At 43.4% G+C, this 26,045-nt stretch overlaps 1 protein-coding gene across 2 annotated transcripts in view; it reads right to left on the reverse strand.

The window, feature by feature from the left end:
- Positions 1-26,045, reverse strand: part of LOC124619386 (phosphoenolpyruvate carboxykinase [GTP]-like) — a 136,682-nt gene that overhangs the window by 17,536 nt on the left and 93,101 nt on the right. Inside the window, exon 1 of one of the 2 annotated variants that reach the window (XM_047145729.1) lies at positions 1,535-1,634. The exons of the other annotated variant lie outside the window; for it this stretch is intronic. Within the exon in view, the coding sequence (XP_047001685.1) occupies positions 1,535-1,572 (38 nt within the window). The 5' untranslated portion in view covers positions 1,573-1,634. Of the gene's footprint in view, positions 1-1,534; positions 1,635-26,045 lie in introns of those variants that run through there. 2 annotated transcript variants of the gene reach the window in all.

Below are 26,045 nucleotides of genomic sequence, written 5' to 3' on the forward strand. Positions count from 1 at the left end.
CCTCGCATAAAATATACACATAGATGTAGACATTTTCCCATTCGCTGATTCAGTCATATTTATCGAAGGCATTAATAAAATATTTGGGACGTCTCTTCGGTGTTTATATTGCTCCTTCGTTACAGTGATAAAAGTTTTCGGACAATAAACAGCTTCACAGAAGACACCATTCTTCCCGTCATACTCCACGTTCCTGACTATCAAAATTATGATGGCAACCTAGTTTATAAGCGCTCCCAGTTTTTCTCATACAGGGCAGATACAAGAAGATGTCAACGTTTTCCACACTCCCAATCAACTGGCTGCCCGTGGTAAATTTGTGCAGTCCGTGGATGACAAGCCGCAGTCACTGTCACGTCTGCTTGGATCTATAACGTCTAGTGATATCGTCATAATCAGCATTTTTGACAAGTAACTAATATGAATTCAATTTCACGCTGTTCTGATGAACGTACAAGGCCGAGAGAGAAAAGAATTCCGGAATTGCACCAAGTTTTCCCAAGACTAAGACAAAGACAGCAGTCCAAGTCAGGAAGAGAATATCGACTCGTTCGTAAGAAAGACTGAAGCCAGGATTTGTACGTCTTTCTGGAAGTAAATGTCTCCGAGTAGTTTCATCGTATACGTGTCATTCACGGAAAGAAAACAGGAAGAGTAACATATTCTAGAGAGATAAGTCAGCACCTTAGAGTTGGTACTGTTGGAAGCCACTCTAGCTGTTGCGGAAAGTCTGGCTACTCGCTTCTGTTACACTTTTAACAGCAATGTTCGTGCAGCTACATCATGTTGAAAAGGGTGTTCGTTCGATTCTCTTAAGAGAATCACAGAAACGTAACCGAGGCTAGGCAGATTGGCGACGTCGTAGACGTACACTTGCTCGCGATGACCAAGTTCAAGATCAAGATCCAGAGGATAGCACCAACACAATTGATTTCCGACGTCCTACGTCGTTACCCAGAAGCTGGTTTACTGCTGAAGATACGTATATCTTATTCCGAAATAACTGGATCCAAACGTGCACTGCTGTATAATTTAGGGTTCCACCGACTTAGGAAAATCACTTCAAGTGAATACCGGAATAGTTCCTTTCCAAGATCATCCTAGATCTCATTCCCGAACCTTATTCAAAAGGGCCGGTCTTTAGTCACCACCGACAATGGGAATGGTTCAAATGGCTCTGAGCACTACGGGACTTAACTTCTAAGGTCATCAGTCCCCTAGAACTTAGAACTACTTAAACCTAACTAACCTAAAGACATCACACAACACCCAGTCATCACGAGGCAGAGAAAATCCCTGACCCCGCCGGGAATCGAACCCGAGAACCCAGGGGTGGGAAGCGAGAACGCTACCGCACGACCACGAGCTGCGAACGACAATGGGGAAACCTGCCAGTACGTTGTAAAGTAAATGACTACGACGTGAGTCTTGCCAAGATCGTCAGTTCATTTCAATCATTTTCCAGTAACTTGCTGCCTGTAATTAATTGGACAGTGTGTTAAGCACAGGAGAAAATACCGTCTACACTACTCACTGATCGCGAGGGGCCTTGTCTGCGATGAAGTCTGGCATGGTGGCTACCGATGGTGGACTGTGGTCCTGTGTCCTGGAGAAGAGGCAGGGATGTCCCTCGAGTTGCTCCTGACTGTAACCGCTCAACGACGTTGCAGTTTTATACGCGGCCGGTGTGGTGCTGAGGGGGAAGAGGGGGGGGGGGGGAGGGCATGGATGGAGGTTTGGGTGGAGGAGGAAGGGGGGGGGGCGGAGCGGTAGATGACGTCCGCGTTGAGATAGGCCAGAGGCTCAACGGAAGACCTGTAAACTGACTACTGCCAGCATTTACTGGTTGTCCATTTTTCCCGTGTATCGATTGGAGACTTCGCTCTCACGTGGCCTTCCTCGTACGCTATTAACTCTTCAGTTACGTGACGTCACTGACAGCGACGAAAGACGTCTCAGTATTTCACAGCAAGGAAATTACGTTATTTCCGGTTTAACTCGAAGCCATTTCGTAACCAATGTCTTATTTTTCTTCAAAGCCCGTTTTGGAAGAGTTTGGTCTGCTACAAGTAAAGTCAGGTATTCCGTTTTCAAATTCATATCACTCGTTGGTAATGTCCTTCGAGGTATTAAACACAAAAGCATATTGTTTGCTAACCACTGTTTTTACATATTCATTTTTACATCATGAGATAGATCACATAATGACCCCAAATTTAGTATGCTCGTCCATTTGTTGATAAAACCACAGGTGTCAGTCACTATAGAACCGAAAAGCTGACGAATGGAATGTCGAAGAACAATACGGCACGAAATAAGACGTAGGTATACAAGGAATGGGTCAATAACAGAGCCGTAGCAGTTATTTAAAGCTGTTCGGATCGGAGTGAGCGACAAGAAGTGTGGTGATGAAGTAGCTGGAGTCATAGACGGCCAGATCTGGATTTAAATTTCTACCTTATGCTCCTGAGCAAGACTTTCCATAATATTCTTAACTACATGGAACGACAGCTGATCTTTTCCTCCTTTCTCGCCAGTGTTCTACCAGTGACAAATACACTACTTATATGCAAGAAACTGAAAATTTGAACAAAGCGAAAAAGTATAAAAAACAGGTCCCATGCATTTCGAACTCCTTACGGTCAGGAGAACATTTTCTGTTATATACATATTGTGTACAACGCCTCTGGATCTCTCTTTAAACTTTTCTGTGAGTGAAACATCCTGCAAGCGTGTTGAAGTTTGATTTTATTTAAGTTGTGGTGGTATGTGACTATCATCAAGCAATTAACAGGCATTTTGACGAAAATACAAGAAAACAATGGCACTTGTTTTTATGAACTCCTACTGTCATAACACCGAGCTCTACGTATGTTGATTATGAACAGAGTAACTAAGCTACTTGTGTGCGAGCGTAACAGCGCGTTTAGACTGAACACAAAAGCAAATTTAACTTATGCGTGAATTTTACAACGTATTTACAGTGAACAGTCCAGCCAATTTAAATTGAGGCGTTTGATCAGAAACCCACTGCAAAGGTCACATTCACTGCCGAATTTTGCCACTGTCTCGTTTTCGACAGAGCCGCGCGGGATTAGCCAAGCGGTCTTACGCGCTGCAGTCATGGACTGTGCGGCTGGTCCCGGCGGAGGTTCGAGTCCTCCTTCGGGCATAGGGGTGTGTGCGTTTGTCTTTAGGATAATTTGGGTTAAGTAGTGTATAAGATTAGGGACTGATGACCTTAGCAGTTAAGTCCCATAAGATTCACACATTTGAACATTTTTTTTTCCGACAGAATATTGGTTATCAACGAGAACTATTATTTTGCACCAAGCATAGATGTCGGAGCTTGTTATTGCACATAACGCGGCAAAGAGAGACATATACGGCTATCTCAAGAACAGTAATTTACACGAAACTGTTTCTGTTTTTGAATGCATGCACGCCAAAGAGCAGTGCTGCTTCCGCCTTCCTGAAACCAGATTCGTGTTCTGTTGATCGGAGCTTAGAACTTAACACCATCCTCTAGTATTCGCCTAAATAAGTATGGAATACAACCGCAAATTATACGGGTTCGTTCTTCAAACCTCTTACTTCGTAAAACACGAATCTGAGGAGCCAAAAACGGGAGTACGACGTCAACTTGCCATCGACAACACAATCGCGACAAGCGTACAGAATGAAACGTCCGTGAAGGTACTGGAAGGAACTGACTGGAGAACAACTGATTTGGTATGTCAGGATGGTCGTATTAGGATGTGAAGACCACTATTATCCAATACGGCTCCAGTACCAACCTGTTCGCTACCTGGGTCGGTATATTCGCATTATGCATTCGGAACTTCTCGAATCAATCAGAGAAACTAACACAAATGTCAGACGCGGTGTCGCTGTCAAAAAGTACTACTTGCATTACGTCTGGAACTTAGAAAATACATCTTAACGGCGATCTTGAACTGAAACAGCGCTTTTACTTTTATGAAAATGGGATTCACGAAGCTAATAAATTTCCAATCATGTACACAATCACTCTGATGTAAACTGTTTCCTTTAGCCTCGTGTGTCATAGAACTACTTTATCAGTGGAGCTGCATACAGGACAGACTGACCTAGCCTACCAATAATTTAAGTTCTGTAACGGTTGGCCCAAACCTGTAACCAACGTACTCAACCACTGATGTGCGAAGAAGGAAAACTCGTTAGCTTTTGCTTCTGTTACGTGCGTCATATCGATAAAGCAAGTTTCCAAGATTCCAGTGAAGTCAAAGAAGTACGCAAAACGTGACTAAACAGCGCAGCAACATGGCGTAAGCTGTTTCTGGAATACGTATGTTTCTTTATCAGACAGTGAAATGCATGATGCAGAGCTTACGAAAATGTAAAACAGACAAACAATGGATTATAGATGCCCTCCTTTCAGGTCTTACGCTGTAGTCTCTGGAATCAATTAGTGCCTATTTTGCCTTCTACTGCAGTGGTTGGGGAGATATATATTTAAGTTCCCCCACGTAAACTGTTACGAAAATCAAAGCAGAAGAATTTAAATACCCATACCCACAGTCACTGGTAGGGCCAGCACAACGAGAGACGAAACGTTATGCAGATTATGTATAACGCTACAGCATAAGAATTCAAAAGTATGTGTTATCAAGCAAGTAAACAGCGACCGTGAAGACTTGCATTAGATAGGAAAGTCTGTTTCATCGCCCGAGGTTCATCCCTCCGTTTCGAGTAATATCGCCAGAAGTTTTCGGTCCGCGGAAACTTACGTCTGAGGGTCGTACATAGTTCAGTCCGTGGAGCGATACGGTTCGCCTTCTTCGTTACCAGAGTCCATAAGTCAGTCACCAAGTCGGACAAAGAATGCGGGTGAAGAACGTCAGCACACATCCGCTTTCATGATACGTTGTATCAAACTAGGTTTGTTCCTGACAGTTCGCACTCATCGTAGTACCCACACTCTGCGTCCATCAAGCTTGCGGTCTCGCTGTTCGTTCTTAATGCTGTCACTGCGTCAAATTACTTCATTTGAGTATCAGTGAATTCGGCAAGGTATGTATCTGCACGACATTAACTTCCAGTAGTTTAATGATTCTGAGTGTCCAGATTACATGCTTCAGTGTACAAGAACTGTCAACATAATTCAAGAAAATAGGAGAGATGTGTTGTAGTAAAGGAATATAGAAATTATGAGTTGTGACAGGGTGAAAAGGAAATTTAGATGGCAGAAACCCAAGTATTGCCTTCATATTTACTGCGGGAGGGATTCATAATTAATTAGGTGGTTCTGAAAAGTTGTGTTTCTATTGAGAAGTGAGGAAACAAATACTTCAGTCTGAACCACAGATGCATTCATATGAGATCGTTAAATGATACGCAGTTTGTACATGTAAGAGTATCTTATTTGGAATGCGCCCTGCAGAAATTCTCTGCAAAAGAGTACACGAATACTAATCAAAGTTCTTGTTTAATAGAACAACAGTCGTCCAGATTAAATAACAGGAAATCCAGATTCTACAGAAATTTTAGTTCATTAATTTTCTAAGAGGGTTGCCCAGAAAGTAATGCACCGCATTTTGTATTCTCAACCGAAAACAATGCTACGAATGTGAAACGTTACCTATGTATTCTTAGAAGTTTCCTGGGTGAGCGCGCCAAGTTTCCGTCACTTTCGACAGATAGCAGCACCAGAACAGTTCCAAAATGGCGTTTGTAGATGTACGTTACGGAGGATGCTAAGTTCACCGGGCTTGGATACGATGTGACGTCATTATGACGTATACACGCTACATCGAAAACTATAGAAACCGTATATCGACTATTCGACTTTTGTGAACTTTCGAGAGGTAGTGACAGGGTAGCGCTGTGCTCTGCGCCATTCGTTTAAATGTGCTTTGCGCTCCTTGCGTTTAAATCGTGTATTGTACTGTGTTTGTGTCCTGTGCGTTGTTTTTCGTTTGCTCGTCTCTAATTATGTGTTCAGCATTCGAGAGACTAATGAGAGAAAATCTGAAAGAGTTCAGCATCGATGACGACGGGCAATTGCGTGGTTATTGTGAATCTCAAGCAGAAACTGATGTACTTCTGACCCAGCTGAAGTGCGTCGGTTATTCGTACTCAGTGCGAAGAAGCACTCAGCAGCCAAAATCTTTAGATGCGTCAAGACACTAACCTTTGGTTAAGATTACATTGAGAAATCCACTTCCCCTCATATTTCATCCTCGGTCGACGATTTTTCTTCAACAATGCCTCATATTTTTCTTTTTAAGTTCGAAATTCAATCATTCTACACACCAGTCATTACTGGACACTAAGGTACCTGTCTCTGCGGTCCGAGTGTAAAATTACTTGGAATTATGGTTGATAAGAGTATCTTGGGATGGACATATAAATTACTTAGCTAACAAACTTGCACGAGTTCTCTTTCAGCTATATAAATTAAGAAAAAAAGTCAGCAAGAGTATGCTGCTACAATGTAATATGTACTGACAAGACCAATTGTATGAAACCATACTAAAATATTGATAATAAATAAATATTATTTTCGGTGTAAGCGTTCAACACAACAATCACACAATCAGATCTGGTCGGGACTTAAGAAGACTTCACTTTTTTACGAAACGTATTGTCTGTGGTGTTTTCAAGGCCACGGTCAGGAATATTTCTATTAATATCCAGCTCTTTTATTTTGGCGAAATACACTCCAGGAAATGGAAAAAAGAACACATTGACACCGGTGTGTCAGACCCACCATACTTGCTCCGGACACTGCGAGAGGGCTGTACAAGCAATGATCACACGCACGGCACAGCGGACACACCAGGAACCGCGGTGTTGGCCGTCGAATGGCGCTAGCTGCGCAGCATTTGTGCACCGCCGCCGTCAGTGTCAGCCAGTTTGCCGTGGCATACGGAGCTCCATCGCAGTCTTTAACACTGGTAGCATGCCGCGACAGCGTGGACGTGAACCGTATGTGCAGTTGACGGACTTTGAGCGAGGGCGTATAGTGGGCATGCGGGAGGCCGGGTGGACGTACCGCCGAATTGCTCAACACGTGGGGCGTGAGGTCTCCACAGTACATCGATGTTGTCGCCAGTCGTCGGCGGAAGGTGCACGTGCCCGTCGACCTGGGACCGGACCGCAGCGACGCACGGATGCACGCCAAGACCGTAGGATCCTACGCAGTGCCGTAGGGGACCGCACCGCCACTTCCCAGCAAATTAGGGACACTGTTGCTCCTGGGGTATCGGCGAGGACCATTCGCAACCGTCTCCATGAAGCTGGGCTACGGTCCCGCACACCGTTAGGCCGTCTTCCGCTCACGCCCCAACATCGTGCAGCCCGCCTCCAGTGGTGTCGCGACAGGCGTGAATGGAGGGACGAATGGAGACGTGTCGTCTTCAGCGATGAGAGTCGCTTCTGCCTTGGTGCCAATAATGGTCGTATGCGTGTTTGGCGCCGTGCAGGTGAGCGCCACAATCAGGACTGCATACGACCGAGGCACACAGGGCCAACACCCGGCATCATGGTGTGGGGAGCGATCTCCTACACTGGCCGTACACCACTGGTGATCGTCGAGGGGACACTGAATAGTGCACGGTACATCCAAACCGTCATCGAACCCATCGTTCTACCATTCCTAGACCGGCAAGGGAACTTGCTGTTCCAACAGGACAATGCACGTCCGCATGTATCCCGTGCCACCCAACGTGCTCTAGAAGTTGTAAGTCAACTACCCTGGTCAGCAAGATCTCCGGATCTGTCCCCCATTGAGCATGTTTGGGACTGGATGAAGCGTCGTCTCACGCGGTCTGCACGTCCAGCACGAACGCTGGTCCAACTGAGGGGCCAGGTGGAAATGGCATGGCAAGCCGTTCCACAGGACTACATCCAGCATCTCTACGATCGTCTCCATGGGAGAATAGCAGCCTGCATTGCTGCGAAAGGTGGATATACACTGTACTAGTGCCGACATTGTGCATGCTCTGTTGCCTGTGTCTATGTGCCTGTGGTTCTGTCAGTGTGATCATGTGATGTATCTGACCCCAGGAATGTGTCAATAAAGTTTCCCCTTCCTGGGACAATGAATTCACGGTGTTCTTATTTCAATTTCCAGGAGTGTACATATACGCTGCCACACTGAGCTGTTATCAGACTCGCACGTGTCAATACAAACCACTAGCTGACGACAGTTTAGAATCTCGAACGTTCGTAGAAGTCGATAGGTGTGTTAATCGACTAAAGCGTATATACGTCATAATGACGTCACATCATATCCAGGTTGGGTGAACTTAGCATCCTCCGTACGTTACACGAAACGTGCCGTCATTGGATTTCTCACTGCAGAGAAAGAATCTGTGGGTAATATTCACAAACGCTTGTGCAAAGTGTATGGAGCATGTTCTGTCGACAGAAGTACAGTTAGTAACTAGGCACGTAGGGTGAGGTCATCAGAAGGCGGTTCGGCGGAGCTCCACGATTTGCAGCGGTCGGGGAGACCATCCACGGCTGCCACACCTGATATGTTGCAGCGAGCTGACGTTGTCATTCGCCATTAAAGGATGCCGTTCGTGGAAGAAATTTTGAGGACGATGAGGAGGTGGTTCACATAGTGAAGCACTGGCTCCGCCACCAGGACAAGGATTGGTACTGTCAGGGCATAGACGCCCTTGTCTCGTTCTGGAGTAGGGCCACAGAAAGGGATGGAGATTACGTGGAGAAATAGGGCGTGTAGATAAAACACCATTCTTTCGTGTGTGTAAACTCATTGTGTTCAATAAAGATTGTTGAAGAAAAGATGTGGCGCGTTATTTCCTGAGCAACCTTCGTTTGTGTGTCATGGTTTCTCATCATTGTGTAACGAAGCATTGTCCACTTGTTTTTATTGCAACCTGGTGACGGTATATAGATTCGTATCGATGACGCAGTATATCTATTCCTTCTTGAATGACACGCTAATATTAACTTCTATCACCATCCTTGAAAGCTGGAACCATTTGCCATTACTGTAAAAGGTGTGAGGGGGAGGAGGGTCAGTGAAAGAAATCAAGGCCCCAGGCTTCACAGTAACTTTTGATACGGAACAGTCTTCCAATTGGCAGTTGAATATTCAAGCAATAGGCATAACGTTACGACTCTGCTTTCAGCTCGTGAGAGCAAATGTTCTTTGTTGAAAACGAAGCCTAGGGTCTTAAAGCGACTATCGCCAACACGGAGAGCTTCAGATGAGAATCCTTCAATCTCTCTGTCTTCCCTTTAGGTAATACTCGAGAGTACAAAGGACGGAGACAACTTGTTTACGCGCACGAAGGTGGCGTGTGATCTTCACCTGCTGCGAGGAACACAGGGAAATCCGGTCCAGGAAGATAAGCGGCCACAGAGCCGGCCTTCACCCACTCGCATTCCGTCCTCGCCTCACTGGCGCAGTGATTGCATATCACGCGGACTTCGATTTCCGATCGTGGCGAGCCAGCGAATAGTTCCGTCGGTCACGGACGGTGCAGACCGATCGCCTGTCTACGCAATAAGATTCAATAGCTCACACACGACGGTTGTTTCCGGTCTAGTTTTTGGGCGGGCTGCCTTAATTTTTCCTAACAAGGCAATATTTTAATTCACCTTGGCAAAGACGAAAGTCCGAAACGTCCAATAACATTCCCAATGACTATCAGATGACTACAGTGAGGAAACATTGACGAAATTTTCGTCGTATATTACATACTTTCCATTGGGGATAAAGGACTTTGGAAGCAGGGATCTACTATCGGTAATGACATTCATTATCTCCTAAAAACTGCTGTACAACCGATACAATTTTACAATTTTATTCTTAGAAATATTAGTATTACGTCACGTTTGGTCACTTTATCCTCTGTTTACCTGCGGATATGCACTTGGCCGTGTAGTAGACGGAATTACTGCCCTTTACTTTGATAAACCCAATCACCCCTAGCCAGTATGAACTTAAATCCGATTTTTACGCTGGGCTAGATTGCGCAATAGGCAAGACAGATGACGGTTTCAGGGTTCGCGACCAGTCACCCCGAATTAATAATTTTAAACGTAACATCTATCCAGCAAATTAGCCACTGTAAATTTATTTAAAATGTACTAACGCGAAATCTTAAGGTAAATCTTGCGCGTTTCGTGCGGGGGAGACACACGGAATGAGGTGACTTCTTCTAGATCGTCATTCCAGAAGAAGTTAATGAGTCACGCTGGTGGTTTACTGGTTGCTGGTTAAAAGTGTACTGGAAACCATATACTAATTTAAACTAATAAGATCGGGCTCAACATAATTTCTTTCCAATAGATTCATTAGTTTTCAAACGACTGTTACAACTCTAATGATCGTGTAACAGTTGTACTTGGAATTTTGACGTGACGCAGAGTGTAGATATTTTATTGCGATTCTATTAGTGGCCTAAGCCGATACGTTTTAGTGTGTGTAATTGTTTTTAATAGACAAAGACGAAAAAGTAGTGAAATAGGCCCGTAACATTTATTAACTAAAGCACGCTAGTGGCTAAGTAGTGAAGCCCAGTTATTTGCTCAACGCAAATAAAGTCCAAACTTAGCAGCAGCAAGTCGCTCTGCGCTGATAAACCACACAGCGAGAGGGCGCTGGAGGTGAACACCCCGCGTGCTTGATCACTGCCTCCCAGCCACCTTCCTTGGACGCTGTTGCAGACCTGGGAAAGAAACTTTGGTGCTGCATTTGTTGTTGTGATCTTCAGCCCCGAGACTGATTTGATGTTGCTTTAAAAATGGTTCAAATGGCTCTAAGCACTATGGGACTTAATATCTTAGGTCATCAGTCCCCTAGACTTAGAACTACTTAAACCTAACTAACCTAAGGTCATCACATACAGCCATGCCCGAGGCAGGATTCGAACCTGCGACCGTAGCAGCAGCACGGTTCCGGACTGAAGCGCCTAGAACCGCTCGGCCACAGCGCCCGGCGTTTCGCGTTAAAAATTATGTCATCTTCACCTAACTGTCCCAGTATGAAAAGGACACAGTTCTTCCTGGTCGCGTGAAAATAGTATCTGAACGGATGCTTCATTTTAATGACGCAATCTTGACATATCATGCCCGCCTCCGTAGCTGAGATCGCTAATGCACACATTTACGGCGGCCCACGACTCGGAGGTAGTCAGTTCTATTCCTGATCATGGGAGGAATTTTTATCGCTAGTATTTGTCCGACAAGGGAGAAGAGACGGTGGGGTGTAGCTTTTCATCACTTGACTTAGTGCCAGCGTCCTGGATGAAACTGCAATCATCCCTTTAGCGTGAAAGAGTGGGACAATGTTGGTAGGGACTCGTCCGTCGGATGGTAACAAGGTTTGTTGACCTCCTTGGCGCTATTCAAGAGGTGGAGGCTATGTCCGGTGCCAGAGGTTTACTCACTCACTCACTCCTCTCTATAACCATCTTTGAAACACAAGCGCACCAGTAATTACAGCACGCACTCACTACAGTTACCGACACACAATTGATATATGTAAGGGACAAATCACACTTCGTGGAAGAAACGTGGGATTGTGCACGGAGGACTAAAACCACTCCAAGTAGACGGCTACACCACCCCATACTATTTTCCATTTCTTGAAACGGACGGTAGCTATATGGACGATTAATACGTTGGAAGTGACTTCAGTAATAAAATGCATTGTCTGAAGTTTTACGTTGCAATTGACTTGAAAATAGCCCCTTGGACTATATTCTACGTAAAATACGTCTTGTTATCGGTTTGTGTCATTTCCCTAAACAGCGTGAGGCGAGTATGGAAAGGTTGCGTCAGTAGTCCATGGCGTTACTCTCCAACACTGGAGAGTTTTAGCAACTGCACATATTTTCAAATCTGATGTACGGAGGAGCGCTCGTCGGACGTTCTTCTGACCTGCTATCAGTGGACAGCCTGCCTCCTTGATCGCCGAGCCGTATTACATCAGATTTCTATTTAGGTCACCGATAAACTCTGCGACTTCCTCTATTCTTTGTAAATATGACTGTCCTTCCAAAAGCGAGCTTTTTCCATTGTTTTCAATCCACAATGTTTTTTGTCTGCCAAATATATTATCTGTAAATTTTGGCGTCATTCATTTATGTTGGGTGTGAAAAAAAAAACTATACATATAAATTTGTGTTCACAAGAGATGGAAGAAACATTTTGGTCCAAGAAAGATTAGAAGATAGTGACAGTCAGGGACGGTGTTCAAACAGCCGTGAGATGAATATTGTTTTAGAGATGTTGCTGACCTCGTATGAGTGTCTTTTTTGTGATCGAGATGAAGAGTTTGGTGTACGAAACACTGATTGACGCTCTAGAGGAGACTTTTTCCCGTTAGGCTGAAGCTGTAGCTATTATTCGTAAAACACCTGGTTGTTTTGAACGTGTCGGACAATCATTAATATGTAGATGCCATTTGTGCATCAGTGTAAAAGGACAACATTTTCAGCAACATCCTTAAAACAATTTTCATCACACGGCAGTCTCAACACCGTCTCTATGACAAGTGTCAAAATCTTCATGGGCACCCTGGCAGAAAGATGGTCACGGAAAAACGTGTTTCTTTTTATCCCCGCTTAACACTCTAAAAATCTCTATACGCAGTCTTATTAAACTCTTTATATGTTTTTTAACTGCCAGATAATAATAACCGGACAAGGGGGAAACAGGAAATACAGCAGCAAGTTCTTCAAGGGAATCATCTCGGCATTTGCGTAAAGTGCTTTTGGGTAACCGCAGGAAAAAAAATTGATGGTTAAATGGAGATTTCAACGCCACTTTTCTCGAAAGCGGTTTCAGTGTGCTGAGCACTACGCATCTCGCACAGATCAATGACTATGGGATTGTTAAAATACCACAATTCTGCGAATATTAGCGGCGGGTAGCAACGCTCAACAATTCTCGTACAGTCGCATGCAATACAGATCATTGAAACATAGGGTTCTGTATGCGTTAATGACTGCGAATACTTAGCAAAGATTTACTACCTCTGTCCTCTTCCGTAGATGAGTGGATGAGTGGTCAGCGCGTATGACTGCCATACAGAGGACCCTGGTTCGATTCCCGATACTGAAAGGGATTTCCCCTTGCTGGGAGGACTGGAACGGGGTGCACCCAGTCTTGTGAGGCCAACTGAGAAACTATACGATCGATAAGTAGCGAAGTCAAGAAACTCGACAACGATCGGTAGAGGGGTGTTCTGACAGCATACCGCATCCTATGACGCCATTAGCAGAGTATGATACGGCGGTCGGTCGACCAGGTTTGGCCCATCTAGGGCCATAACATGGAATTTCACCTTATGGCATCTGCCTATAGTTGAAACAGATGACCAACAAGCAAATGTCCTACTTATAGCAAATATCAGCTTTAAATTACACAACGTAAACATTTTTAACGGACGCGAATTCCTAGCCAGCATCTATTGTCCCTGTTAACGAACTACGAGAGATGTTGAATATTGCTTCTTCACGCGTAACTTACTTGAAATGCCGTGAGGTAAAGCTTTGTGTTGGACAGGTATTCGAACCCAGAACGCTGGCCGAAGTGGCCTCGCGGTTCTAGGCGCTACAGTCTGGAACCGCGCGATCGCTACGGTCGCAGGTTCGAATCCTGCCTCGGTCATGGATGTGTGTGATGTCCTTAGGTTGGTTAGGTTTAAGTAGTTCTAAGTTCTAGGGGACTGATGATCTCAGCAGTCAAGTCCCATAGTGCTCAGAGCCATTTGCACCATTTGGACCCAGCGTTATCGTAACTGCGCGGACTATCTCGGCATACCTCACTGCCGATCCACATTCCCATCGAGCGCCACCTATCCGCAATCCCTGCCCATTTCCTCCATATTCGCTCTCTGAGATTTCCACAGTAGGTCGGACGTATTTGTGCATCCGCACTGAAGAAGATGTTTCCATTGCCTAGCTAGACCACTCAAGTTATATGAATGCCCGAAAGAACAGACACCATGAATTCATATAATTAAAGAAAACTTTATGTTTCATTAGGTCAGCACCCTATCCCATCTTGTTGTGACGATATCCATACTGATTCTAACTCAATTCTAACATTGAAAAAAAAAAAAAAATTTTTTTTTTAATCTATGACTCAACCTTCACTCTTGAGTAAATAATGTGACGTCAGCTGTTTCTTTTGGAGAGTCTTAGATTTAGAAGCAAGAGATTATCCAGATCCGAATCTTATCTACACATCGAACTGACGACTGTTGGTGTGGTAAATCTGCTAGCGTGGTTTTAGTTTTGTGGTAAATCTGCTAGCGTGGTTTAGTTTTAGGCGATTATCGAGTTGTCCTCCTCACTTACACCTCTACGCCCCAGAAACAAAACGCACTAACAATTAAAATACTAGCACACATATATCTTAGTTCACGTAGCTCGCTGAGAGAGCGTATTCTACCTTCGCACCAAAAATCATAGTGGCGCAGAAAGGGCATTCAGTTACAAAACCAGGGTCCAGGTTCAAAGACTCAGTAACTACTGACTCGAACCTCGTTACAAAGGGAACACAGAACAGTAATTTCTTCTTCAAATTGATTCTCAATGGAACAATGCTTAAAATGCACCTTTAAGTAGGCGTCATCAAATTACAGAATGGCTCTGAGCACTATGGGACTTAATATCTGAGGTCATCAGTCCCCTAGAACTGAGAACTACTTAAACCTAACTAACCTAAGGACATCACACACATCCATCCCCGAGGCAGGATTCGAACCTGCGACCATAGCGGTCGCGCGGTTCCAGACTGAAGCGCCTAGAACCGCTCGGCCACACTGCCCGGCCATTTATTACAGAATCTTCTTGTATACTACTTTCCATTTCGTATGATTTATATTCTGTGTCGCGTTAGTAACACTTCCAGTATGAAAGAGTAATCAAAACTGTGTGTTTTCCTCTTATAAACAGAGGATTTCTGCTTAATTCTCGGTGGCGCTTCTAGCAGACAGCTGTCGTATTGGGAGAGGATGCTCAGTTCTCGGCTAATAACCTTCCCAGAAGGCTTCACGTTAACAGCTGACAAACAGCCGATTGGGGACGATTCCATATTACGGTAGCAGCACAGGTGCTCGCTTATCTCCGTGTGTGTCCAACAGGCACGCGCACAATGCATGGCTTGCCCATGGAAACGATTCTAATTAGTCAGCAATGAATATTGATTGACGTGACAGGGGCCATTACAGGTGACGTCGTTTGGTCTCAAGTATTTTCACCAGAGTTGGCAAGCAACAGCCTCGTGCTTGTTGCGAGAGACAGTTGGAAGTTGGCCGCGTCATGCTAAGGATGGACCTGTTGCTGGGGGCAAGGGCCGATACAGACACAGTTCGAGGCATGTGGTTTCGTGACGACACAGTCACACCATGTTTCAAGACATGCCTTCGCTGCTCGTCAACAACAAAATTATCCAATAGCAGCAGTTATTGACGTTGCTGGACTTGCGTGCGTAGGTCCCGGGCGCTACGAGGAAGGACCTGCACGCCGCCTTACGTTTTTGAAATCTTTAACGCCATTTTAGATACCAGTATTAGTGATGGGAACTAACACGGGGCTATCAAGGGAAGATCAGAGTTTCTATCTACAGCAAGTGACTCTGCTGTTCAGTGTACCGCCCCGTATTTACTATTTAGCAGGGTTATTTTATTCATCTGTGGTTTGTATTTGCAAGGATATTGCACATATTGAGGTATTTCAGTTTAAGAACAAAAAGTATAATTGATCCACAGAGGCATTTGTATAGTTATAGGTCTAGTTTGACAAGTATGGGAATGTGATGTAGTAGGCGTTGGCCCTATGGCAGGAACTTCCATGAAGTCTTTGGCCTTATGGTAGGTACTACCTTGAAGACATGTAGGGGAAACGTGGAAAATTAAATGAGGATGAGAGGGTGGAAATTAGAGGATCCATCGTCTCCAGTTACTGCACACGCTATCGACTAACATCAAGATCATGACGATGATGCTTGATTTCTATTTACTAAAAGATTTTGTGTGTGTGTGTGTGTGTGTGTGTGTGTGTGTGTGTGTGTGTGTGTGTGTGTAAGTGATTTATTGTCAATATTTTCTTCTTTGTGCCAAGTTATCCGAACATGCCTTCGCTCCTTATACGTTTGCATTCCTACGTGACAGAGGAGAATAATATCGACCGTTACATTTTCCTTGCGTGATGAGTACCCAACTCTCGCGTGGCATCGCATCGCTTGATAGAACCATCTTCACTATCGGCCACACACTTTGCTTAGCCGAACTACATTACAGAATTGAGTACTGTGTTCTTTCGAAGCTTGTGAGAAGCGTAATTTTTTATCCACTCATAAGAAAGGATAGCTTACTGAACTGTTCGAATTCCCGTCTTTGGTCTTCCCGAGTTTGTCAGGGAGCACTCAGCCCTTGTGAGGCAAACTGAGGAGCTACTTGATTGAGAAGTAGCGGCTCCGGTCTCGTAAACTGACATACGGCCGGGAGAGCGGTGTGCTGACCACATGCCCCTCCATATCCGCATCCAGTGACTCCTTCGGGCGGAGTTTAGCTTTTGTTTTTCATTCCTCTTATCTGAAACGATCTGGTTTTTAGGTGTTAGAAAACGAGAATTTGCCATCTCAGAGGTTCCATGGGGCTAGGAGGCTATCGCCTTTGTGGACTAACTTGCTGGCAAAAGAGCTAATAAATCTCAGACGCTTTCTTCGAGCTCTTACTGCATTGGCCCTTTCAGCATTAGATAGGTCACTGTCACTCGAAACATCATCAGCCTTAATGAAATTTTACAAAACGATGGCCTTAAAAAATATTTTAATGGCAGTTAACAACGAAACAAAAGGGAATGGCAAGGAAGAGTCCAAGCAGGAAACATTATATTTTTGCTTCGTTTTTGTGTTCTCAATTGCCTTTGAAAAACTCAAACTTTTGAGTACGTTACAAAAACTGCTAGAGGCACTAGTGTTAGATGTAGGAATTGTGGACGTCAATGACGTTCCTCTTACGAGCTGGCAAGCCTGTCTGCTAAAATATGAGTAAGATGTGCGAGTTGCGAGCGCTCCCTTAATCGTATGCAGATTGTATTTTGCGAAGAAAGGATGAACACATTCCGAAACCAGTGACGTTATTCCGAAACCAGTGACGTTATTCAAGACATTTCATTTGCGGCCGAGGTGGTGTACTGCTAACATTCGTGTAGTTCAAGCTGTACGTTGCTGCCACGTTATCTGCACCCTCAGCACGAAGAAAGTAATACCGGAAAGCTTTCAGGCAGTTCATAACGTACATAAAAGGCGATTACTTTTATCTATATTGCTTGTAGCTTCACTGGTTACCGATTTATTAATGTAACGATGATTTTTCCATAAGGGAGCCATTGAAAAAAGAAATATACTTACACGACGATGGGATGATTACAGAGAGACAATCTAATCTCGACCTGATCGCAAAAGGAGAACAAAACCGACAGTTTACTATTCAGAGGAACAACTTCGACATTGGCCCTCAACGATTTACAGAAACCACAGGAAGCCTAAAACAGGGCCCTGCTTCTCCTAACTATTCGAAAGTATTAACCATATAGTCGTCGAACTTGGTCATAGCTTCACCTATTGAACTGCGACGCCTTCCTGTAGGTAAATACGCCAATACTTTTCTGTATCGCCGTTACGTCGGTAGTACGTCGTTCCGAAATTGGCTGATGGATTTTATCACGTCACGGGCACGTGTTTGGTAGGTAGACCAGCCGCCAGCAGCTTTTTATATGTTTGTAGACTGATATCGCCAGATAAGAGATGTGTTTTCTGTTGCCAGGAAAGTGAAACACGTGGAATCATCCACCGCCTCAGTGACCACCTATCTAATCTGTGCTCGTGAACGAAGTGAATGAAATGACGTTTTGCCTCAGATGAGAGTACCCAGTGGCTTCAGGAAAGCAGACACTCGAATAAACTTGTACATTGACTGTCAGTTTTATAATCCGGAATATGGGAATACCATTGCAGTTGTACGTAGATTCTACATATGCGCTATCTTGTCTGCTTTTCACGGAGAGTTCACAACAATCTACATGCTTCGTGGGCCATCTCGAAGTTTGAAACAAGCAGGTATCGGGGTTCGAATTCCCACGTTAATCTGTTCGGCGTCGGAGTGTACTTTCATAAATAGTAGAAAAATAGATCAATGCATTGCAACTTAGCCTGAGTTAGACACACTACTATATAGACCGTAAGGAGCTTGCGGAAAATACACGAGGGTTGACTGCAAAGTAATGCCTCCACCTTTGTTACTCTTCAACAGTTGGCAGCAGTGGTATGCGGCTGGTACTGGCTTGTTCTGTATCCTCTTCCCTACAGCTCCAGTTGGCGGGAAGCCTGTTACTGAACGGTTGTGTTGTTACAGTGTAAAGCATGGAACCCTGCACAGACGGCCGGTCAATGCGATTTAAGCAACGTGCAGTCATTGAATTCTTGATAGGAGGTGTCACCCCAAAGGAGATTCATCAGAGAATGAAAGCAGTTTATAGTGACAGTGCTGATGTGAGTATTGTGCGTCGTTGGGAAAGTAAGTTTAAAGATGTTGAGGCGGCAACATCTGACCTGCGTGACGAACGAGTTGGACGCTCTGTGACAGCAACCACCGAGTTTCACAAGCAAAATGTTGATAGATTGATTCAGGACGATCGTCGTATCACTCAGAAATTGCAAACACAATCGGCATTTCACAAGAACGTGTGGGTCACATTATTGATTTGCTTGGCTATCTGAAGATCCGGGCACGGTGGGTACCCCGGATGTTGACTCTTGAAATGAAAGCGCACAGACTTTAAATTTGCCATGAACTCCTCTCGCGTTACGAGAATGAAGACGCACAGTACTCACATCAACACAATCACCATACGCTGCTTTCATTCTCTGATGAATCTCCTTCGGGGTGGCACCTTCTGGTCTCAAGAATTCAATGACTGCACGTTGCTTAAATCGCACTGACCGACCGTCTGTGCAGTGTTCCATACTTTACACTGTAACAACACAACCCTTCAAATGTTCAAATGTGTGTGAAATCTTATGGGACTTAATTGCTAAGGTCATCAGTCCCTAAGCTTACACACTAACTGACCTAAATTATCCTAAGGACAAACACACACACCCATGCCCGAGGGAGGACTCGAACCTCCGCCAGTACCAGCCGCAACCCTTCAATGCTAAGGCTTCCCGCCAACTGGAGCTGTAGAGAAGAGGCTACGGAACAAGCCAGTACTTGCCTCATGCCAATGCTGCCAACTGTTGAAGAGTTACGAAGGTGGAGGCATTGCTTTTCAGTCAACCCTCGTATAACATATTAACACTAGAAACGCCTATTACATAAGGTAATGCTGAGGCAAAAGTAAATGGGAATGATTCACCTCTCTTTCAGAAGTAAACATTCGCATTTTCGGTACTTCATCTGTTTTAGGAACATGCAAGCTCATGGGACTGGCCTTTGTGAAATTACTTTAGTCGTGAGAATCAACCTAACTTCTCAATCACGCGCAAAACATAGAATTGTTTGATGAACTGATACAATTATGTTTTCCCAGTGGTTATGTACTTTTTATCTTTTTTCTGGCTAGCTGCTATCGGATCGATAGTGAATGCAAATGATCTGAACTCTGAATTTTGTGATATTTTGTATCTCAAGGAGAATGTATGGCTTGCGTTCCCCAAGACTCGTAGTAAGAAATCTGTTACAAATGTACATTGTGTTCTTATGAAAGTGCGTCAGTGCATTTTAAGAGGAGGGGAGCATTTCAGATTCTTTTCTGAAGGCCGATTAATAGCCAATATACATTTTTAAGTAAGATGCTCATAAGTATGAAAAAATAATTCACACATCTAAAATGTGCGCGTCTCGCAAGAGGACATTGTACCCGCACAGTGATTAGTAATAAATAGTAAATAATAATAAAATATGTAAATAAACGGAGAAATAACTTCAGTTCCTATTGTCTTTTTTTATTGGTTGGTTGGTTGGTTGGTTTGGGGAAGGAGACCAGACAGCGTGGTCATCGGTCTCATCGGATTAGGGAAGGATGGGGAAGGAAGTCGGCCGTGCCCTTTCAGAGGAACCATCCCGGCATTTGCCTGGAGCGATGTAGGGAAATCACGGAAAACCTAAATCAGGATGGCCGGATGCGGGATTGAACCGTCATCCTTCCGAATCTTTTTTTTATTCTGGACCAAGATGCAGTCAAATATTTCATATTTGTAGTGGCGGAGAAAATATCTTCTGGTTATGCATTATTGTGTGCAAAAGAGAGTAAAAAGTCTAGATTCGTAATATATTGATAATGAATTGAATTTTACATTAAAACAGTGAACGGAAAACATCGACAGATTTCAAAACAAGTGACACTGAAGCTCTAACAGATCACATGCGAACATCGAGGGTTGGATCGTGAAATCAAAAGTATTTGTAGAAAAGACTGATCTTGTAACTGCAATAATATCAATAGCCAAAACGCATTATTACACTTCCTTTCGTGCTTGAACGGCGCAAAGGTTAACGGTAAGGATGGTGGTTATCGCTGAAAGAAACCGTTTCCAGTTACACCAGTTCTTTTCGTCTCCAGTTTAACTTTGCTGTTGAAACTGCTAAAAACAACCGGTTTCTGAAATAATCTATTTTCGGATTCTGATTGCTGTCACTTCTATTAATAAGTGTACACCTCGAGCAAAGTTTGAAAATTTCTTATTAAGGTGATGGAGTCTGAGATCACGGTCGATATGTGGTTGAGGTTGCGGCAGAAATTGGTCTCACTGTCTCCAGCAAAGACTGCGAAGGTTAAGGAAACGGACGCGGCGACAGCTAGAGCGAAAGGTCACAAGACGATGACGTCCCTGCATCGTTACTTTCGGATGGTATCAGTTTTTCACCCTGAAGCAACGACAAAATTATAGGTTGAGTTGTTATTCCAAGTTTATAGCAAGTCAGTAAAATTATAGGTACATCAACCAAATTTACCTTCTCTGGCAAGGAACGGTGTGGATATTTGTTTTATCTGATGTCTGAAGTTTGTTGTGTCCCCTCCAGTTTTCAATCTTTCAAAGCAAATGGAGCATTCTACTTCATTGCTACCGCACTTCATAAAATATTTCCAAACTTGGGGTGGTAACATTTTGCAACACAACTAATGTCCAAGGACGACAGCAAGAAACCACCGTATAGGCTCTTGCACACCGCACATGCACGCGTACCGTCTAATAGGCAACACTGCAATTGGTACAATGTCTTTGCAGCGCTGTACCAATTGTTATGTCATTTGTTTGTTACTGGTCTCTAAACTGTACGAGCTGTTATCGAAATAGTGCTAATCACTTTAAACAATTTCTATAATAATTTGTAAACTTCCCATTGCTTTGAATATTTTGATTAACATTACACTTAAAAAAAAAGTTTTATTTGAAAACCAAAACTTTTAACACTACTGCTATGGCAAACTGATTTGCTGATGTTTTAACCTAGTTATTAACAGAAAATTTAAAAAACCTGTTACAACCGAGACCAAACAAATATCCAAAAATATCGATTATCAGCCCTAAAATACCGATATCGATTTTAACTGGTCGGTTTTTCCCACCCCGAGTTTTCGGTCTCAGGAAATAACCCTTGAGCTAGGTACTTTATAGCTGAAGGGGTTTTCTCGTATAGCTTCACCAGTGATACAAGGTCTACCAAGAGAGTGGGACCTCCAGCGAGCAACTGGTTTCATAAAATTTCGTACAGGATGCAACGAGTCAATATAAAACCGTCTGAAAAATCTGAAAGTCAGTGGCCTACTCTAGCTAACGCTTACGTCTTGCCTGAAGAAAGTCTTTTTTTCCCTACAATAGACCTTTTTCATTTTTATTGTTTGGAACAAACTATTTCATTAGCGATTACTAATTTCTCTCCCGTGGGACTTTATCAAGCAACAAAACTCAAACATTACGTTACATGGCCGGCCGATGTAGACGAGCGGTCCTAGGCGCTTCAGTCTGGATCAGCGCGACCGCTACGGTCGCAGGTTCGAATCCTGCCTCGGGCATGGATGTGTGTGATGTCCTTAAGTTAAATAAGTTCTCGGGGACTGATGATCTCCGGTGTTAAGTCCCATAGTGCTCAGAACCATTTGAACCATTATGTTACATGCTTCCATCTGCCGGCATATCACCGTGGAAAGACCAACCTGTACCCGCCCTTATTCAATATTCCCGCCGAATGGAATAGCATCGTACAATCACGGATGACAGGCTCTGTACCCAGAACGAGGGAACCAACCCATATGCGCGCTTAGTTGCCATTGCCCTGAGATGTATCTATCATTGCAGCTGTTTTCACTTAAGACGAGTGGAAATTTTTACGACGAGAGCAAACAAAAGGCGAGAGAACAATGTTAGCTACCAGCACCAGCTCTTCGTCTTCTGCGTTAGGTAATAATCCAAATACAACATACGACAATTTTTAATCAAATCTCTTAGATAGTAACATGTTCCGATAGTATTTGAACGATTCTGTTATCGAAATGATGTGCAACGTGTCAGTTTACATGATATATAAACAAGATTAGTATTTACGTTAATGAACACATTTTTAGTTCTATTCATGCAAATACACTTAAATTTTTTTAATGGCTACGAGCTTTCAAGTAGAAATTCGTCAATGGAACAGGAGACGATTTTAAATTAGATTAAAAACTTGATTCACTACCTGTCAGGCAGCTTCGTTATTGGGCAAATTATCAAAAATTTTTGTTGCTGCATTTGCAACTCCTTTCTGAGCCACTGACAGCTTTAACAATGGGTAGTCAAGATCCTTTTCCCATCTAGTGCTGTACGTATGTACATCAATGTTCTTTTCAAATTGTGATGGATGATGACGAATTTCATTAACGAATATATGTATTGTGACGGCGCAGTTAAAATGCATAGCTCTGGAAGAGGTACCCTGACATGACGTCCGTGGGTAACCGCCACATATTATTCTTACTACTTGCTTTTGTGCAATCAATACTTCGTTTCTAAGTGATACGTTTCTCCAGAAAATTATTCCGTACAACAGTGAGTGGAAACATGCAATATGGGTCAGGAGATTGATACTTTCTTCCCAAATTATCAATAGTGCGAAGAGCAAAAGTAGCTGCACTTAATTGTTTGGGAAGCTTAATGATCTGCTTATTCCAGGTCAAGTTTTCATCAGTATGTACATCCAAGCTGAGTATGCTTCGACATGTTCATTCTGGCCAAGCCAAATCGTCACCATTATTTGCTACGCGACCTGTACTAGCGTGTCTCATAAAGATGTGCAGTTTCAGTCTCTCTCTACAATTTCCATACATTTTCACACGTCATCGAAGTTCTCCTGTTCGTCACAGATTAGGGTAGAATTATAAATTGTTCTCCAAGTTTCAGAAAACATGAAGTTATTTTTAAACTTCAACTTCCTCCAAGACTGCTAAATTCGGAATAAAACGACTTAAATCCTATAGGTCTCACTTAAATGCTCTCGTTACCAACCAGTGAGAGGTCGTGTGTAATCGAAACACGTGTTTATAGAGTCAAGCGTAAACACTATTTCGATAATCTGACAACGTCGATCGAAAGAATACTTATCTAAAGTACACCGCAAGAGTTTGTGCAAGAGCAGATGGCACTTCTTTCCATTCGCTTTATCTCGCGCGTCATATGCTACGAACCTGACCCGTTGCTTCACATTCGTGTGTGAAAATACTTCGCTTCTTTTCTGTAAACAACGGTCTTTGACGCAATGGCGCATGATGACATACTAGCTACACTGTGAGTTTATGACACGGTCTACATCAGTATTTCGCAAGCCACCGCATTTTGCAAAAGTGTCATTTTGCACTCTTCCTGCTCCATTCGTGAATGGCATATGGGAAGGGCGTCTTTACGTAAGCGTCCTTGAGGCCCGGTTTTTCTCTAATTTTACCGTAACGTTCATTATGTGGTACAGATATGTGACTATGTAGTGAACAGGAAACGTGTAGCAATAACTCTAAAGAGAAAGAGCGCAGTTTCCATGAAACATTTATTGGAATGGAAACAGTAGTACTTGAGCTACACATGCGGATAATTATCGCTGGTATTGAGACACTTGTCGTGGCACTTTACATTTCGCCAAAAGAAAGTAACAAGTACTCTAAGAAATCCATATTACCATCGTAAGTCTCTTTTATGGTCGATTGGCTTCGGTAAAAAATACCATTTTCAAATCTACGAAAAATGAGTTACAATAAAAATATCTTGGTAGGCTAGATTAGTACATAAAATGTATATTCAAGTTAGTTCTTGTCTTTGTCAGGAAGATTTACTCCAAAACTTAAAACTGAGTGCTGTTCGTTCTTGAAATGTGAATTAGAAGTCGATTGATTGCTTCAACTTATAGTTTACATCTTTAGAATGAACAGTATTCACTCTCAGGTTTTGATGTTAATTTTATTGACGAAGGCAACTGCTAACTTGGATATGACATTTTACGTGTTAACTTACCCAGCCAAGGTGTTAGTAACGTATTTTTACATCGGTTTATTCAATAAAAGAAGCTTATGATGGTAATATCAATTTCTGTAAATATATGAGAACTGTAGAGCACGTGCTACAAAACATGTTTTGTACATTTATTCGCATTATCGAAGACCTAGAGACGGGTAGTGAGAAGCGGCGCTACCTCTGTGCTGTCCGCCTGTAGCTATGCAGCCCGTTCGTCAGGCTTGCTTCGTGTGACGTGAAACGCGGTCGTCGTGTGACGTCATCGGCTAGCCGCCGGCAGACACCGCGGCGCCACTCAGGCAGCTACGACGTCACGGCGCCGACTGATTCACTGCGGACGGCTTTTCCTAGGTGCCAGCAGGGAAGCTCACCTCCCCGGGGGAGCTGCATTCAACTTCATTTAATAATCCATGGTTCCAAGAATACTCCACTCATCCCAGAACAAAGTGCTTGGCGGAGAGTGCCTTACACCAATGTTCTCACACTCCGTGCGATGCTCCACTCGGGCGGAGAACGAGGGAAAAGCAGCGTAAAAGCCTCCCCGCGAACGTTGATCTCCATATAATTCTCATTTTCCCTACGCGAAATTTACACTGATGTAGAGTTGTTGATCTGTCTATTCCTATTTGGGATTCTAGAGTACATGTTACGCTTGCATGTGGACCATGTCAAGCTTATACGATCCTGTTGTATTTTGCTGTTTACTGACTCCAAACGATGGAACAGTGGAACGTACTCTTAGAACAGGAAGCAGCGAAGTCTCACATGCGGTTTCCTGCACACTTTGTTTGAACCCGCTCGGAAAAGACAAATATTCCAGTCGCCATCTCTCTTGCTACTGACGTGTTCGTTACTCTTCACGTCGCTCCATAGTGTGATACACAGGTTAACAGACAATATGACAGACACTATAAGTTTACCACGATTGTTGTAATCGGATATTATCAAACTAAAAACTTCCAACAGCTAAGGCCGCATAAATATTTATTTATTTCAAACAATCTGTTTCGACAGACTTTGCTGTCATCTTCAGGTCTTAATCGTTTTGTTGAAACGTGTTCATTTTACCCTGGACCTCACGCCAAGTTGTCATGTGGATAAAAATCGACACATTACAAAAGATGTCGTAACTAAAATATATAAAAACAAAGTACCTCCCGCAAATGTCGACACACACACACACACACACACACACACACACATTATATATATATATATATATATATATATATATATATATAATGTTTGTGTGTGTGTGTGTGTTTGTCGACATTTGCGGGAGGTAATATATATATATATATATATATATATAATGTTTGTGTGTGTGTTTGTCGACATTTGCGGGAGGTAATATATATATATCTCCCTCACAGATGCTTGTTACATCACAGTACACAGTATAGAGTAGCACATGTGTTTAAATAAGCTAGACTTTTTCTAATAATTAAAAATCCACTTTGAACGGCGTATAAGGTACAACTGACAAGTCAAGACCTTAAGATAATAGCAAATTCTGTCGAAACTGG

The sequence above is a fragment of the Schistocerca americana genome, chromosome 6, assembly GCF_021461395.2.
Source record: "Schistocerca americana isolate TAMUIC-IGC-003095 chromosome 6, iqSchAmer2.1, whole genome shotgun sequence".
NCBI classification, from domain to species: domain Eukaryota; kingdom Metazoa; phylum Arthropoda; class Insecta; order Orthoptera; family Acrididae; genus Schistocerca; species Schistocerca americana.